General features: G+C 51.0%; 1 protein-coding gene across 4 annotated transcripts in view; it reads left to right on the top strand.

Moving 5' to 3' along the window:
- Nucleotides 1-18,205, top strand: part of OPCML (opioid binding protein/cell adhesion molecule like) — a 293,448-nt gene that overhangs the window by 37,453 nt on the left and 237,790 nt on the right. For 2 of the 4 annotated variants that reach the window (XM_019622974.2, XM_010723622.3), the window contains exon 2: nt 308-499. In XM_019622974.2, coding sequence (XP_019478519.1) covers nt 439-499 — 61 coding nt within the window. In that variant the 5' untranslated portion in view covers nt 308-438. Of the gene's footprint in view, nt 1-23; nt 191-307; nt 500-18,205 lie in introns of those variants that run through there. The other 2 variants (XM_010723620.3, XM_010723621.3) reach the window with 2 other exon arrangements.

Genomic DNA, 18,205 nt, shown 5'->3' with positions numbered 1-18,205 from the left:
GCTGGGGGGCTGCCAGCCCCGGCTGTGGGCACGGTGTGGGCAGGCATCACTGCCATTGGGCTGAAGGCGGCCGTGGGACGTGCGGGTCCTTGTGCCCGATGGGGTGATGCCCGTGTTTAACTCCCCGGTGGCACAGAGAGAGTGTGCGGGTGTCAGTCAGCAACCCGAACCAATGGGTGCCCGGTAGGAGGTCTGCTTCCCCGTGCACGGCCGGAGCTTTTCGGGCCAGTTGTGCGTGCGTGTGTGCAAGGAAAAATCGGAGCCGCTGACTGCCTGCTCCTGTCTCTCTCTCTCTCTCTCTCTCCAGCTCGCTAACTCAGTCTCCCTCCCACTGCAAACATTGGATTTAAACCTGCTCAGCATTCAACGCAGACGAAAGCAGCGGCGGCAGCAGCAAGCAAGCAAGCAAATCAGCCGCGAGCCGACCGCAGCTCCAAGATGTACCATCCTGCCTGCTGGATCGTCTTCACCGCCACCACTGCCCTGCTCTTCATCCCAGGTAGGCAGTGCGGGAAGCTTTTCATCCCCCTGGGGCCGGGAAGGGAGCGGTGCAGAGGATGGAGAGGTGCTGGGGGGACCCAGACTTGATGCCCGTAGTGCTTGGCTGCACGCAGCAGCGAGTTGCTCTGCAGCAGGGCTCGCCGAGCGCTTGCAGCGGGGTTCAAGGCAGCGAGCTGGCCTCTGGGGAGAGCTGTGGGTGCTGGCAGTGCAGGAGGGTGGCACTGCACATTGAGTGTGTGTGCTGCCTGCATGGGAAGAGCCGGTTCCTCTGTCCAAGCCCTGTCTAGACGGGGTGGGAGGCAGCTCTTTCCCCTTCCAAGTTGGGCATCTCCTGCATCCCTCTCTCCTCTGTGAGCTGTCGTGCTGTTCACCCTGCTCCCTCACATCCCTGCTGATTGCCACCGGGCTGCCAGCCCTGTGCGTCCTTTGACAAAGTGAATATGAAGCCCCCATTGTGGGCACCTGCAAGAATGAGCCCACCTGCAGCAAAGGTGCTGAGCTGCTTTGTGCTGGGCAGGAGGCTTCTAAAATGCAGACTGGCCTCATCCCCTCTGCTCACCGGGATGAGGGGGAGACGTGAGGTTTGCATTGAGCACCAGCTCTGAGCTGATGCTCAGCGGTGGGGCAGTGAGCACAGCTCTGCAGCGTATCCATGGGGAGGGGGAAGCAGCAGAGTGGGCAGCAGAGCTGCTCCTGGGGGACAAGTCACTGGTATTTTCAGACAAGGATGTGTGCTTCTAGCAGCTGAAAAGATTGCGGCCCCTGTTGAAACAGATGGGGACTGGATGTTGAGGCTCGGATCCTATCTCAGCCCAACATGTGTTTTTCATGACTGTCAGTGAGAATTATGTTGGACTCAGGAGGGCAGGGAAGATGCACAGCTGCAATTTGAGCTGTTCTCTGTGGTTTAGTTCCAGCGCTTCTCTGTGCTGGGCTGGGCTGTGTGAGAAGCTGGAGGGGGAGAGATGAGCTGTGTCATAGCTGGAAGACAGCTCTCACCTCTGTGAGAGAGCTGTGATGAGCACAGGAGTGCTCAGGCTCCAAGTTGCTGCTGGAGGCTCGCATCACGGGACTGTCTGTGTCCAGGGGTGCAGTGCCTGAGGGGTGCCACAGCCATGGGAAACAGCCACTGACATGGGCTGGGGATTGATGCTGGGGTCCCACTGATGCTTGCTGTGGTGACAGGGTGACATGATGTGGGCTGGGCAAGACGTGCCAATGGAGGGCCTCCTACAGCAGTGCCTTTAATGTGTTGTCTTTGGCTCCCCAGCAAGGCCACGAGCCAAAATGGTGCACCTATAGCGCAGCAGAGAGCACGTGAGAGCAGGGATGATGCACTCATCCATTGGGGAGTACAAGGGATTTTAAGGGGAAGTATTGCAGCGTCTTATCTTGAGCAAAACATGGCAGTGGGTTTTCCTGACGTGGGGGCAGCTTCTCTGCCCAGTGCTGTTGGGTTGAAATTGCAATGAAATGGATGCGAGGCAGCATCCAGAAGAAAATGGACCATGTAGTTAAGCCTCCAAAACTTGGGAGAGGTTTCTTGATCTGCACTTTGCCGTTGTAGCTTTGCCTTCTTATTTATATTGAGCAGCAATATCTGCTTTGGCTCTGAATGTCCCCTGAGTCAAACCAGCCTAGGAATTTGCCCAGCTGGGCTGAGCTGTTAATCCATCACACTGAAACCTGCTGCCTGCAGTAGAGGAAGGAAAGCGTTCTGGTGTGCCAAGCTGCTGCCTTGGTCCTTTTCCGACCCCTGGGGCCTGCGTCTTCCGTTGGGTTTTTAATGCTGTTGATTTTTTTATTTTTTTATTTTTTTTGCAAGCAGAATCCCACGTGCTCTGTGCAGGTGATGCTCCCCTGGGATGTGCAGAGGCTCTTTGTGAAGCGTGAACTCTTTTCCTCACCATTTGTGTGTGCATCCTGCGGGAGTTTCTCATGGGGTGGTTAAAGTGAGAAGGGAACCTGCTTTTAGAGGTGTAATTAGAGTGAAGGGAAACATCACAACTTGAAGGCTCCTGCAGAAAATAGCACTGCGAAGTTATTATTAGCTGTAATAGCTTATTTGCCAGTTTTTTTCCTCTTTCTCTCCCACCTCTGTTCTTTGCTTTTCCTTTTTATTTTCCTCCTTTTACCTTTGTTAGGAAAGATGTATATTTTTTTTTCCCCCCGGGACTCGCATTGTCTCGTTACCAATTCACTCCTGTGGAATGTAAAGACACGAAAGGTTAATGCAGTAATGAAACCCTGACCCCTCTGCTCATAGATAGCGTCTTACCCTGTAGCTCTTTATTTCTTTGTCAGACAAGTTCCCATGCAAAACGATTTCTGAAGCTAATGTTGTTGTCACCCGGTGGCTTTGGGCAGGGTTCCTGGGTGACATTGCTTTCTGAGGTGGGCTCCTCCTGATGGGAAGGATGCCGTTATGGCGTGACATCATGGCTCTACTGGTGGCAAAAATCAATGCGCGTCAGCTTGTTTAGACATTTGTATTGCTGCCTTTGCTGGCTTGGCAAAATGACTTGTCATGGCAGGGGCTCCTTCCCAGCTGGGGCTCGAACCCTGCAGGCTCAGAGCTGTGGCAGTGCAGGCTGCAAGACAGCTGCTCCTGGTGCTGCGGGTCCTGGCATCTGGGAGCCTGCTGGGCAGAGTCCCCAGTGCCCTGCTGTCACCTCTTGCATGTAGGACTTGCTTTCTGCACCCGCTTGTAACTGAGCCTCACGTGGGCTGTGTGGCGTTGGTGGTGGATGAGAATGCAGTCTCAAATGAAGAAATAGGCATGGCAGGAGTTACAAAGGCTGTTTGCTCCCTGTTCAGGAGTGATGGCTGGGCTTGGGGGTTTACTGGATGCCACTGCCATGTGGGGCACAGCTGTGACCCCTCTGCCAAAGGGGATGCAGGGCTGGCAGAGAGCTGCTGATCCCTGCAACTAAGCCAAAGAATAAGTTCATACAACATAAGTTCATTTATCAACATTAGTTCTGCTTCAGTGTCGTTCCAACTTAGACTAACAGGGATTTTCTGAGCTCTCTCAAAGGCTGGGGATGGTAGTGGCTGCACTGCCGTGGCCATCAGCCCTCCATCAGTCAGAGATGTTGGGGAAGAGATCCCATTAGCAGCCCTATGCCCTGGGCTCCCATTTGCCTTTCCAAGTGGTATCAGGAAGGAACGTGATAGAAGAAGGAGCAAATGCAGCTTTTCCTCTGTGCAAACCCTCTGCATTGTAAGTTTCTGGAACAGTTTGTTCTAGGGGCTTTGGGGCTGCTCTCTCTGGATGCTGCCTTCCAGGGTGCACCAAACTGGATGGAGGATCTTGCTTTGCTTATTCCAGCAGATTCCCTTTGACAGCATCCCTTCTGTGTGTCGTTCTGTGGTTGCAAACAGCTGGATGGAGGAGTCTGTTGGTGTGAGTCTCTGTGAAGTACTGACATTGGAGCTGAAATGAGAGAAATGGTTCAAAGGCACCAATAGGAGCTGGGTACATAAACTTGTGCCTTTGAAAATTTTCCCCAAAGGCCTGAATGTTTGGTTATGGTGGATCTTAAGTTGCATAAACAGCTATGTTCCTATTTTACTCTTGAATATTCAATTTGAAGTTTGTGCTCAGCTTGGTTAGAGCATGATGAACCTCTGCGTGTTTGCACCCAGAGCTGGTGGTCACCCACTATCCTGTCCCCAAAAGAGGTCACCACCAAAACCGAATATGTTCGTTACACACACATATATATACATATACATGTATTTTTATTTTTTTTTCCTTATCAAAATCTATGGGGTCACCTGTGCTCAAAGCTGACCTGCGGTCAGCCTGGGCTTTGCAGCCCTCTCCTTTTCCCATCCCCAGACAGGCAAATCCCAGCGCTGCTCCCAGCTGCTACTGCGTGCAGGGTGGGCTGTGATCTCAGCTGTCAAACTTGTCCTCTTTTTTCTTTTTTTGTTTAAACTTAAAAATAATAACAGCTCTGCCAGAAATCTCCTTCCCTCCCTTTCTCTAATGAAGGCATGGTACTTATAATTACCAATGCAGCAACTACGCATACAGAGGTGGCTTTGACACTTGCTTCTCAGTGGGTGGGTTTTTAAGGAAACTCCTCTTTTTTTTTCCTTTCTATTTTTTTCCTTACTTAGAGGAAAGAAACACATACCTCACTGCTTCCCATAAGCTCTGGGAGTGCGTTACCGTGCTCTAAGGGTGACTGAATATCTGTGGGCTGGATTCTATGGCTGGACACATCAGCCCAGCCCATCAGCAGGGCTCAGCCTGGTGGGTGCCATTGATGTGTCAGTGGGGCCATGCAGGGATGCTGGACTTGTTGCCTGTGCAGCACAGTCATGTGCCTGCGGGACACGTGTGCGATGAGGCAAGGAAAGGGGGAAGGAAAAAGAAAAAAGAGTTATTTTTAGGTTTACTTTTCTGTGAATTCAGCGCTAGTGAGAAGTGCTGGATTGACAGCTCTGGAGATGGAAGCTTTCTGCAATCCGCAGGGAAGGGGAGCCCAGCACATTGCCCTGCTGGGTCCGTGCTTTGGGATGGATGCTGAGGTTGGAGTGCGTTGATCTGGGGTGAAAAACAACAGGAGGTCTGTCCTGTTGGCCAGGGCTGCCCACTGGTGGGTTTGACATGGGGTAAAGCCTCCTAGTGGGGCACGTAGGGTTATCTGAGCTGGGGACTGTGGGTTCCTTCATGGTGGCGAAGTCAGCAGTTGCTTGTGGACCAAATGAACCTACAGCAAAAGGGCTGAACTCCCTTCTGTGACAGCAGGAACATTGCTGCGTCCACTAATAAAATGGCCCAGGTGCATTTATCATAGGCATAGAACCATTTGGGGTGGAAGGGACCTTCAGAGGTCATTTAGTCCAACTGTTCTGCAATGAACAGGGACGTTTCATCCCCACGTTCCTTGCAGACCATGGAAGGGGTCTTCACAGCAGGCTTCAGGCTCCCAGAGCAGCACCAGTGGAGGGCACTGGGGGGGTCCATGCTGTGCATCCCACACGGTGCCTCCAAGGAGCCTTCATCCACACCCACCCGCCATCCCATCGCCTCTTCCTGCGCCGCTGTTTACTTCTGGCTTTTGTTTCCTGTACTTGTTGCTATGCATGTAGCGTGTGGAAGGAGCTCCAGCAAATATAGGCCACACTTTGATTGTTCAGCAAGCTGGAAAATGATGATTATAATTTTTGACAGAAGGGAAGGAGGGGGAAGGAGATCTCTGGGCTTTCAAATCTGCTCTGTCATAAGCAGGATCTTGCAAGGGCCCTCTGACTTCTCCCTCCCCAAAGGAAAAGGCGTTTGCATAGCAAAAGGGGCTACAGGAAAAATTCTTCTCTTCACAAGGGCAAAACAATACTTACTCCACTAATCCTTCCACCTTGTGCAGCAGTCTTGTCACAGCACATAAGCAAAATGCAGTTGGCATTGGCCAGTAATTGAACGGGAAGCATCCGAGAGAAACCTGGAGTTGGATGCTGCTAAAAAAAAACACCCCTGTGTCCCTGTTAGACACAGCCATGCACAGCCATATCCCAGGCACGTGTCTGACTACGTCTGGCAATGCTGGCTGCATCAGGGCTGGATGTGACAGGGACCTCCACCCAACCCCTTCCCATCCCACGCAGTTGGCGTTGGCCGTCTGCTCCCCGCTGGATCTCCCTGTAGTTTTATTGAATAGCTTCGGCTAATTTTCACTTTAATTTTTCTTTTTTTTGTCTTTATTTTCATGCGATCGCTTCTAATGAGGCTAATGACATTTAGTCTCCATGGCGGCGCATGTTAATTTGGTGACCAAAATGTCAGCGTGAGGCGGATGCGTCCTATCTGCCCGCGACAAACACTCTGCAGACAAAGGGGCTCTGCTCCCAGCCGTCCCCTCCTTATCTCAGGGCGTACAGGGACAGACCAGGGCATTTGGCAGAGCTGCCCTCTCACTGTCCCTCCTCTTCTGGCACCGGGCTCTGCTGCAGAGCCCCATGAGCAAGGGAGGTGAGGAGTGCTGAAACGGAACCTTGGGAGCAAGCTGGTGCCATGTAATTAATCAGATGTCAAAAGCCCTGAGCAAAGTTAGCTTTGATCAGTAGGGAAATCTGTCAAGCAGGTCGTTCTGCTGCCCGTGGCGTTCTTCTGTCTGTCTCGGCCCATCCATCTGCCTTGTCCCTTCTTAATGTGGCCAAGGTGGCAATCTTCTGCAGCCAGGTGGCACCTTCCAGCCTGCGAAGCGTGGGATAGCATCTCCTTGTCACATCACTAGGATATAGTGATGTGACCCTCCTTGCTGAAATGGGACCCCCTGCCATGGGCTCCTACAGGTTGGAAACAGGACCGTGGCCGTAGGCTGGAGGTGGATGTGGTGGTGGTGGAGGTGTTGCAGAGGTGGGAGAGTGCTGCTGTGTAAACTCGGCTGCCTGCAAAGTCAGGGGATCAGGAGCAGCCCCAAAGCTGAGGGAGGCAGGGCTGAGACTGCAGGTGGCTGCAGGAGGAACAGTGACTTCTGATTTATTGTACTCAAGTCTTACCAACGTGTTGAGCCTTAGGAGCCTGAGCCGTTTTGCTTAAGAATGAGTCCCTTTTTTTCTGCAATCTGTGTCCAAATGCAGCTGAATTTGATCTGTTCTCCTTTGATCTGTTCCTCCCTCTCCATTCTGCGTAGCAGGAATGGATGAAGATTAAAGTTTGCAGCTTCTGAGCAAACTAGGTTGCTCATCACTGCGTGATACCCAATTACCTGCTGATACCTCAGGAGTGAGAAGGTATTGATCCTGCTTGGATTTGAACTTGTTGAACCAGGGAGTCTGGATATTTCAGATACGTTGCTTAGGACTCATCATTTCCTATAGGACCTGGAGTGCAGCCTCTGCGCCCGCGGTGCTCGGAGCTGGCGGAGGTGGCTCTGTGTCTCTGCCACGTGGGAAATAACCAATAAGTGATAAATAATAGCAGGTGCACTCTGCAGAGTGCACGCGGGACGTGGATGTAATGAGTCCTGTGATGTGCACGAGGAATATCTCCATTTTTGCAGAAAACGAATTCCCAGAAGCTGATATTTTCCCCCTTAAGCCCATGGCTTTCTGTACCTCATCTCTGTGAGCTCCCCAGGCTGCAGAACTCTTTGGTGGCATCCCCTGTGTTTGCCTTCCTCCAGTCTTCTGCTGGCTGTCACGTTCACAACTAGAAACAGCATTTTAATTAAGAAACAAGAGCAAAAATTCTCTCCAAATCAGGTGGTGAGGGGAGGCTTGAGGGACTGGATCGAAATATTCATTACTGAAATGCGGTATCAGGTCTTGCTTGTGTGTCATGGTTGTTCCTGTAGATCTTAAAACACTTCACGAAGAAGAGAAATTTCATGGTCCCTGTTTGTGCAGACAGGGAAGCCAAGGAATAAAGAGGGAGAATGACTTGCCTAAGGCATGCATGGAGAGATGTGTTAAAAGACACGTCCTTGCTGTAGTTCCAAATCTGAACTGGAGGCTTCTACGTGTTTTTCCTTGTGAAACAGCGGGTTTCAGATTCATCCTTTGAGAAACACAGTCAAAAGACTGAAATCAGTGCATCGAACCCCAGAATTTCTCTGCTGTGCTGAAGTGAAGCTGGGGCACCAAGGCTGGCACCTGGGGGCTGTCAGAGCTGTGATGCCCAGTGGTGATGTCTGGAGGTTGCTGAGCAGACAACAGACATGGTTGGTGAGTGAATGGGCACTCTTTGCTGCTGTTGGTGTAGGCAGGAGGGCAGCACGTTCTGGATGCCCTTGTCCTTCCATGCCTCGTCTCCATCCGACTTCTCCGTAGGTCTGAGAGTGCTGATCTCAGAGCTGAAACCAGGAGGCGAACAGAGAGGAAATTCTCAAGCACGCTCTTCTCTCAACCCTTGGGCTCAAAATGGAAACACTCTGCAGTTGAACTGAGAGCACACATTTATCCCAGTAATGCTCGCCGTGCTTCTGCTCTGTGCGCTCGAGTGTCGCCGGCTGCTCCGGGGCTGCTGGATGCCTTTGCCAGCCTTTCCTTATAGTCGGGGTGCTTTATCTTTATAAAGTAGCAATAAGTGGACAGTATAATATATTTCACTTTTAATAAGGTGTTGCCAGTTGCACACACTCCGCAGAGCAATTAGTGTCAAAAGCAGCTAAGCAATGGCGGGGAGCCGTAATTCGGCTGTTTACCGACCTGGAGGATTTATGGGCAGTCGTTGGGGGGAGCTGCGGTCGCGGCTTGGCCAGGGATCCAGGAGGTGCTACGTGCTGGCTGTAAAACCACGAGCCTGCGAGCTCATGGAAGCTCTTAAGAGAGGTCAAAGTGAGCTGCTCGTCCCTTGTGTTGGCCCATAGGGCTGGGGCTTGGGAGGAAGTATCCAAAAGAGGATGCTGAACCAGCCCCGATGTGCTGGCCAGCCAAACTGTGGCTGGGAGGACCTCTTTATTCTTCGTGTTGGTGTGGCAGGCAGCTTTGTGGTGTGATGTTGTCCTCTGTGCTGCTGCAGGGCTGGGTTGCATCTGGATCAAGTGAGGTTCGGTGCATGGCTGGTGGAGATGGCAGAGATGGGGATGGAGAGGGGAGCTTTTATGTCTTGGGGCAGCCCTGCTTTATGGCAAGACCTTCAGCTTCCCCTCTAAAGGAAATGGTCGCAACATTTGGTTTCTGACTTGAATGTAAGGAATATTTCTGAGCTTATGCCCCTCTCCTCTCCCCCACTTCCACCCCCTGTTTCTCAGTTCAATAAAGTTCCAGTTCCTTGGGTTTGTTCTCCAAATTGAAAGCCTTCCATTTTCGCACCTCTGTAATTGGTGCTATCTGTTGAGAGAAACTCTGCAACACCAGCCAGCCAAGGTCAGGAGGAGCTGAATTGAATTAAAAGGAAGAGAAATTGGTTCGAGGTGGGCAGAGGGCCGCAAAGGGAACGATGCAATTTCTCTCCTCGGGGCTCCTGATGAGCAGAGAGAACGGCAGCTTCCCCGAGCACCTGCGGGGTGCTGACACCGACCCACCCACACCTTCATCTGCACACGGAGGTGGGCACCTCACGACTGCAAACAAGGAGATGAGAACCAGCGCCGGGTCCTTTATCTGGTCAGCGGGATGAGGCTGTGCTCCTCCAGCTCCCGGGTTGGGATGCTGACAACTGTCACTGCAATGACCTTGCGGTGATTAAATACAGCAAGAAATGGTCTTTTTAATAAGAAACTAAAGCTGTGATGCAAGCTGGTGGCTGGGAGATTTAAAATGTGGTGCTGTGACCCTGCCACTAACTCAGACCCTGCTGTAGGGCGAAGGGTGAGGGTTGAGATCCTCTGCTGTCCTTAGCTGGGCTAAAACCAGAGATCTCAGCAGAAGTCAGTGTGTGCAGCCCTGGGGTGGCACGGCTGTGGCTCACGAGCGCTGCGTGGAGCTGCCTCAGGGGTATGGAAGTGATGCTCACAGCTCTTATTGAGCTGCTTGGGGATTTTTCCACTGCATTTTTTTTTTGTTGTTTTTCCTTGAAAAAGTACTCCTTACTGGCAAAAATTGCTCTGGGAAGTTGGTTTGCTTTGAGAATGCAGTTTGCAGGAGCAGGGGCTGTGTCCTGGGCAGTGCTGCAGCTCCAAGTCCCTCCTCTGCCCTGTTTCCCAACCTATAGCCTCCATTCCACCCACGCTGGAGCTCTCCTTCTGGATTCATAATAGTGCTTACGATGCAGTTGGCCCAAAGTCTCCCCAGCCCAGCTAAACGTCCGTGGCTCTTCAGCAGCAGGGCCATGCTGGCCCTGTGAGCACTCAGATTAGAGTGGCTCCACCAGGAGACTGCAGCAAGGGGGAGGAGATGTTTCAAATGGTGGAATTTCAGGGAACAAGGCAACAATTTTCCACCCACTTCTGAGCTGGAGCAAAGCCCTCCCAGGCTCTTTTTCTCGCTTCCCAGCTGGGCTGGCATGGGGATATGGCATTTATTAGCAGCAGTATGAAGGCAAGGGGCCAAAGGAGCTTTGGTGGATGCCAGGCTCAGCACCCGGTGCCCAACCACTGCTGGTTGCTGGTGGCTGTGCTCAGGGGATGTCCCCAGCCCTGTTTATTCCTTGGTATTGATGCTCGTGGCCTTGCTGTGCCGTGCTCTCACCTGGGGCAGGATGGGGATGGTGTTGTGGCTGGAGGCTGCAGAGTGCCCTGCAGCCCCTGCTCTGCCTCTCCCGTAATTTATACAAGAGCAAGCCGATGTTCCCTTTTAAATTGACAAAGGCAGAGAATGGAGCTCGGGAAGCCCTCTGACCCCAGAGCCCTGGTCCATGAAAATTACAGGCGCTGTACAGCGCATTTCCTCTTGATGTACTTGCAGTGGGGAGATGCTGGTTAATTTGCCAGGACTCAGAGGTGACCTGGGTTTAATAAAGAGGATTAATGGATTTGAGCTAAAGGTCTCGGCTGTTTGGAGCTGATAGGCTTCTCCTTCGAAGACACCACAGCAGGCACAGCTCAGCCTCTTGCAGGGGAGGCGGAGGCGGTTGGCTGAAAGGAGCGTGCTGCTGGGTAACAAGGGATTTCCTCAGGGTTAAAGGCCAGACAGGGCAGCCCCAGATCCCCGTGACCTGCTGCATCTGCTGCTCTCGTAGGGGTTAACAATAGCTGGGTGGAAAGGATCCCGTGTGAGGATCTGTTCTAGCACCAGTGTTGGGGATGAGGTTGAGCATCTGCTGCTGCTGCGCTCTCCCTGCACACCTTCGTACTGCTCAGGGAGCAGTGAATTCCCTGCAGTGCTGCTTCCTGGCCCCGAGCTGGCTGTATGTATCCCCATTATAAGGCAGTGGAGCCCTTTGGATGGGAGCAGCAATAGGCAGGTCTGCTTTCCCTGCCAGGCAAACGTGTGTGTGATCAATGCAATCAGCTCACCCTTCAGCTCCTTTTTTGGGTTGGATGGAAGAGATGCTCTGACTGAAACCCGTTTATTGAGTAGAGAAGGTGCAGTGAAATTACAAGCTGTAGCTTTTACCAGCTCTGGCCTTCTGTCTTGTCTTTTCCTTATCCAACAGCTTGTCTGGTATTATGAAGCATTATTCTCTTAAAACCCCATTTTTCCCTTTTCAGAGGGGTAAGCAAGCACTCAGCAATGCATCCTTGGCCAGCCCTGTGTAGAAACGCTCAGCAAGAGATCTGCAGGGCGCAGAGCTGGTTCATCTCACAACTATTATTTATATCTGTAAGGCTGAATACTGACCTGCTTTACCTTAGTGCTCATCAGGGAAATCCAAATGAATGATTTCCTAGTAAAGCTGAGCACGGGGTTGGAGTCAAAGCTGTTTGCACTCTCCATCCAGTGAATCCCAGAGCTCTTTAGGACAGGAAGCAAAGGTATTAAATGCATTGCAGTGGAATTAAGTGCAGGACCCTGAAAGCGTGATTCAGCAAATACTCTTGGAGTTGATGTTCAGCCTGCTTGCAATGGGTTGTGCCGTGCTGCTTCAGGTGGAAGCTGTAGAGGGAGTTTGCAGATGCCCTGGGCATCTGCTTACATGGCATTTTTTTTGGAAATCCCTGGGGAAAAGGGACTTTGGCTGCCCTTTGTTCCACCTTTGGGTTTTGCTTCTTTAATGATGTTAGAATTGCTGGTCTCTTTTTGTTTAGAGGAATCCACTTTGGTCCTGCAGGGTGCTCAGAGCCCCATCCAGCCTGATAGGGCATCTGTCACCTGTCTGGGCAACCTGTTCCAGTGCTTCACTACCCTTATTTAAAACAAACAAACAAACAAACAAACAACTTTTTACTTACTCCCAGTCTGAATTTCCCCTCTTTTAGTTTGAAATGGATGTGCAGTACCCGGGTGCAGTGCAATCAGCCCTGGGGATTCATCCAGCGCGCAAATAGCAATGCCTCGGCCAGGAGTCTGCTCCCCAGGAACACCCTGGTTTGATGCCAGCAGCATTCTTTGCAGTCAGGTCAGGTGCTTTTCCTCGAGCCAAGCCTCGCTCAGAGCTGGCCCTGCAGCTCTCCGTGCTGCTACCTGTGGGCTCAGCAGCGGGAGCGCAGCACTTTGCAGCAGCATCTTGCAAATGAGCCACGCTGCACCCGGGCTGCTGCCTTAATGCATTCAGCCCGCATTGTCTTCCCTCCTTGCCGCCTGTAATTTATACCTGATGTTGCCATGTATTATTTAGTTAGGCATGAGAAACGCCACTCGTGTGAAGGAGCACGGCATGGGCACAGCAAGCTCTGAGTTCTGCCCCTTTGCAGTGGGGAATGGAGCACAGAGTGGTCTGCACTCTGACCCCAGGACCCCATTGAGCTTCCCAGGTCGCTGCCATCCCACGTGCAGCCAGGAATCACTGCTCACCCCTGCAGCTGGAGATTCAGTTATCATTAGCTGAGCTTGCACGGCTCCGCGTGGTGTCATGCAGCTGCAAGTTTTTCTGGCCTTTTTAAATATCCAGCTGCAATGCATTATTATTACTTTTTTTCCCCTCCATTTCTTTGTAATTTGATTCTTTGCCTTTTCGTGCTGTCATGTAATGTTGGGGGCCACTTTGGCAGCCTGTGGCCACAGCAAGTGTTCGGACAGGGAGGAAGATGCACTCCGAGGAGATGCACAGCCACAGAGTAATATTTAATATTTACTTCATATCCTGTAAATTACACCATGAGGGAAAAAGTCAGCATCCAAAAATTGTCTTTCTTTCTTTATTTTTTTTTTCCTTCCTGGCAGCTTGGAGTTGGGGCAGTGTGGGATGGAGGGGAACGCCGCAGCTCAAAGCTGCAGCCTCCAATTCTCACCTCCCTCAGTAATCCCTAAAGTCTGAGTTCTGACATTTCCAAAAAGTGGTTGGTGATGATTCAGGACAGAAATGGGAGATGTTGACATTTTGCTGGGAAAGGGCGATTCCCCCCTATTGGGGGGGGCTGGAGGGGCTCCTGCTGTCACCTCCCCAGGCTCAGCACTGCCCCATCCCTGCAGCACCGATGGGGGATTGCTCTTTGTGGGGCAGAAAAGGCCCAAATCCCACAATTACCCAATTCTCAAACTTTTTCCCAGACCCCAGCAGTCTGCATATGGGCTGGCAAAAAAAAGAAAAAGCCTCATTTGTGGGTTTTTTTCTGCTGAAAATGCACTTTTCTTGTGAAGCCATAGGCAGGCCCACATTGGGCCATCTTTTCCCTTGGCGTTTCCCACCCCCTTCCTTGCAGCCCTCCAAACCATTTTACCCCCATTGCCAATAAAGGCAAACAAAAATTAAATCTATAATTATCATTACTAATTCCACTTAATTAGTCACAAGCCAGCAGCCAAATTGGCTTTCTCATAATTATCAGATAAGCAGTAAGCACATCTCATAGATTATAATTAACACTGCTTAATTAAAATCTAATATACATACACCCTTTCCTCGACATATGCCTAATTGGGTTCATGAACAGAGGGGTGCAAAGCGCCTGCCCCCCCACCCCCAAGAAGGTTTGCTCAACGCCATGAAGTTGGTTGAGCTTGCAATGAAGTTTGTGCCCAGGCTGTGCTCTCTGAGGGTAAAATTAGTGGAAAGCTTGGAAATGAGCCCAAAAAGGGGAACTCTGTGCCTGCAGGGTGCTGTGCAGCCCTCAGCTGGAGGAGTTCTGGCAGCGCATGGAGCTGAGCTGTAGCATCTGTGTGGTGAGTTGGCTCATCAGGAGGGGTAAAAGGGCAGAGATGGAGGAGCACACCTGAGTTTGAGTGCTTGTTGAGTGGGAATTGGGGCTGGATGGCTTTTGGGACAAGCTGCTTTTTTTCTTGCCCTTGCTCATAAACGCCTTCCTTGCCCTTCTGTCTTCGTTTTCTTTAAAACACCTTGGCTAGAAAAAAGGCATCTCCCCAATGCACGATGAACTCATGCACGATACTCTTCTGAGTTAAGTATTTTTTATTATTATTGTTATTGCTCCAGCTGTGACCTCTCCATCTCTGCTGGGATCTGCAATAATAAAGCAGCTTGAATAAATTACACTTAAAGAAGGTGAATGTTGGGTTTTGGCTCTGAGCTCTGGAAATTGGTGTCTCTCCTATTTCCTTACCCTGAGCAGAGTCAGAAGGAGCTGCCGGCGTTGCTCCTCCTGGCAGATGTGCTCTGGCCCCAGCTGGTATCACTTTCCTGCTGCAGGGAGGAGATAGTGCTGTCTGTGATGGGTGATCGGTGACGTTCGTGGCCTCCTGACAGTTCATGCTGCAGATGGGACATGAGCATCATTTAGCAGAGGGATGTGGGTGGAGGTGGGAGAAGAGCGGAGAGCAAGAGGGAGATAAGAGGAAGATAAAGCATTGCCTCTGATGAGCAATGGGGATAGGCTCTGCCGGTGACAGCTATTGCTCCTGGGGGCATTGCTTTTGCTGTAGCATCCTATTTTGTTCTCCCCGTTGATTGCAGAAAAGGAGAGGGTCTGTGGTGGGTGCAGGTCTTCGTGGCTCTGAGTTTGCTTGCTTCCTTTCTTGGTCTCGCTGGTGCTGCAGCAGAGCTGGGTTGTAGGAGGGCCTGGGTCCTCTCCCAGGCTCCGTGCTTGTAGCCAGGACCCTGCACAAAGGGTTTGGTCCTCAGCCCTCCTTCTGCTGCCTTTGGTAAATGGGGAATCAGCATCTGAGCCAGTTCTGCTGGCCTGGGAGTGCCTGGGTGGCTCTCGGGTTCCCCAACCCCTTGCACGCCCCAGGAAGTGCAGTAGCTGCCATCCAACCTTGTGGCAGCACAGCGAGGCATCCCATTTGCACAGTAGCTTTTGCCTATTTGGCTGCCTGAGAAAAGTGGAAACTACTGATAATGCTGATTATTAATTAGATCATTTGCCTGCCAGATTTTGCTGAGCTAATATCTGACAGGCAAGTTTTTGCACTGGGGGAGATTTGCAAGATGTGATTTCCGACGGAGAGATGCTGAGCCAAGCACCTCACAGCCAGGATGGGAGCGGGATCTTCTCTGGGATCCTTTACGGTGGGAGCCCCGTCCTCTGGGTGGGAACTGGTTTTGGGTCTGAGCTTCCCAGCTTGGAAAGGGCATCCTGCTCTATGGTGTGAGTGAGTCTCAAAAGACCTTTAATGCGGCGGCAGCAAGAAGTAAAGGCTTGGCACGTGTTCTGGTGTCGGGGGAGGATTTGCGGATTAGAGATGTGTAATTGTATGTAGTGCATGACAAAACAAAATAAGTGGCAAAAAGAACTCGGTCGTATTAAGAATTCAAAGCAAGCATTAAGCTTTCTTACTAATGTAGGGGGGAAAAAAAAAAAGTGAAATATGCAAAGCAAAATCCCCTCTCGCCTCTGCAGCCTCTGCTCTGCGCACATCCCGTGCAGCAGTGCTGATATTGAGGTCTCTGGGGCTGCTCCTGCTGCAAGAGGACTGCGAGGGCTCTGTGTGAGCCCCTCCAGCAGCTGTGGATGGATGAGCCTTGCCTGCATCCAGTTGCTCTTCCTGGTGACTTCAGCATGAATAGGGTGGGAAGAGCTGGATGCAGATCCCAGGTGCCTCAGAGCATAGCAGGATGGATCCCCATCCGAAGGCTTTAGCAACCGGTTGCTCGTGAGCTTCTGCTTGACTGCAAGGCAGCTGTGTGCTTTTTCCATGGGGATTTCTTGCCATCATAAGATCTTCCCAGATTAAGTAAATAATTTCACATTAGCTTAATTAAGTCTAATAGACTCATTAGTTCGCTCTTCGTGCTCGTTCCCAAGGGAGCGGTGGCCGGGAACCGTGAAGAGATGCTGAGAGGGATCCTATGGCATCCTAAGGCAGCAGCAGGGAGCTCTGGCACAGGCAGATCCCCAGGGTTGGGAGGTCGATGACTCGGGAGCTCACATCCACATGGTGATCTGGGTGACAGGCAGCTTTCCTGCCCAAAGTTAGTTTGGGATGGGTGTAGTTTCCCAAACAGAAGCGTGGTGCAGACCATCTACTGGTGACCCAACGGTTTGCTTGGGGATGCCTTGACCTGCTTTGAGCCTTGTGGAACCAGAAGAGCAGCCCTGCAGGAACAGATTCTGAAGTTAATTTTTTTGGTGCTTCTGCAGCGCTTAAATGATTTCCACCTGATGGAGAGCTGCATTGGGTCTAGAAGAGTGCCACAGAGATGCTCAGAACTTGGAGCACATCTCCTGTGAAGAAAGGTTGAGGGAGTTGGGCTTGTTGAGCCTGGAGAACGCTTCAGGGAGCCCTCAGTGTAGCTTTTCAGTACTTGAAAGGAGTTTATAAGCAGGAAGGTAACTGACTTTTTATGTGATCTAGTATTGGTAGCACAAGAAGGAAGAGTTTTAAATAAAAGAAGGGAAATTTTGGTTAGATATTAGGAAGAAATTCTTTATTCAGAGAGCGATGAGACACTGGAACAGATTGACCAAAGGAGTTGTAGATGCCCTATCCTTGGAGATGTCCAAAACCATGTTGGATGGAGCCCTGGGCAGCCTGATTTGGTGGGGGGCAACCAACCCAGGACAGGGGGAGTGGGACTGGATGGGCTTTGAGGTCCCCTCCAACATAAGCTGTTCTCTGATTCTATGATATAGGCTCTGTGAAGCCAAGAGCTTTCAAAGCTATCCATGGCTCGGTGCTCAGGTGCATGGAGAAGGGCAGGAATCCCTGATACCATGGCAGGGATGGCTGATGGCCATGAGGATGAGCAGGAGTAGCTCCTGGATGGTGCATCCCCAAAGCCATGGGTGGAGGGCATGGAGGGGCTGGGAGGAGACTGAGCTGAGCAGCAGAAATGAGAGGGCTGCGATTTTCCTGAACAGAAGGTGATGGGAAAAGAAAGAGCTGATGGAAGCTAAAAATGTGTGTGTATATATATATGTGTGTGTGCAGGGATATGCCTGGGGAAGGTTTAGGCTTTTTTAGTTATGTGCCTTCCTGGTGGTGTGTGATATTAAATTATACTGCTGTGCCCAGGACGTTTTTATGATGCATTTTAAAGTTATGTCAAGGGCATAGAGAGCATACGGGTAGGTGACCTCTTTAGGAGTTTGCATAAATCTAAATAAATAAAATAAAATGGAGAGAGGAAGGCAGGGACCTGCGGATCTCCTCATTCTAGTGGCACGCTTCTATCTCGGGCACACAACGCTGAGGAGCAGAAACCACAGAAAAGGGGAGGAAGACATCTGGTTTCCTTTTCAAAAGTGTTGCCTGTTCTTTATTTATAAAGAAATTATTGTATTTAAAGCAAATATTCGTCGCTTGTACCAGCAGAAGAGCAGAGATGGGTGTGTAGATTAGAGGGAAGCAGCTCGTGCATATAAATGGGAGTTAATTTTCTGACTCTTTGGGAAAGTGAGCGCTCACTGAAGGCTGTGGGTTGGGGAGTTCCTCACCATATTTTGCATTCAAAAGCAGTAGGAGAGGGGCTGTCCTGGCCAGAGGGATGGGACACTCAGGGATGTGGTCAGTGGTGATGGGCTGGGGTTGCGCTGGGGGTTTCTGCCAACTGGAATGGCTCTAAGGCATGGCGTGACAACGGGGTGGGTGGACAGTAGGGTTTGGTTCTGCCGTGCTTCCAGGGATGGGAACGAGGGGAAAATAGATCAGAATGGAAAACACAGCCTGCAGGAACCAGCTGGAACCAGTGGGAACCCTGAGCGTGTACCTATAGATGAAGAACACGGTGTTTCATTTGTTTTGTTTTATTTCACAAGACAAATCTCCGCAGCCCAAACTGTCACTTTGGAAATAATTCGTGGCTGAGGATTTCAACACCCACTCCAATGATATTTTATTCTGACCCTAAACAAAATCAATAGCTTTTTTT

This window comes from Meleagris gallopavo, chromosome 26 (assembly GCF_000146605.3).
Source record: "Meleagris gallopavo isolate NT-WF06-2002-E0010 breed Aviagen turkey brand Nicholas breeding stock chromosome 26, Turkey_5.1, whole genome shotgun sequence".
Lineage (NCBI taxonomy): Eukaryota > Metazoa > Chordata > Aves > Galliformes > Phasianidae > Meleagris > Meleagris gallopavo.
The sequence above is the reverse complement of the archived record's forward strand: the minus strand, read 5'-3'. Positions and strand labels throughout refer to the sequence as shown.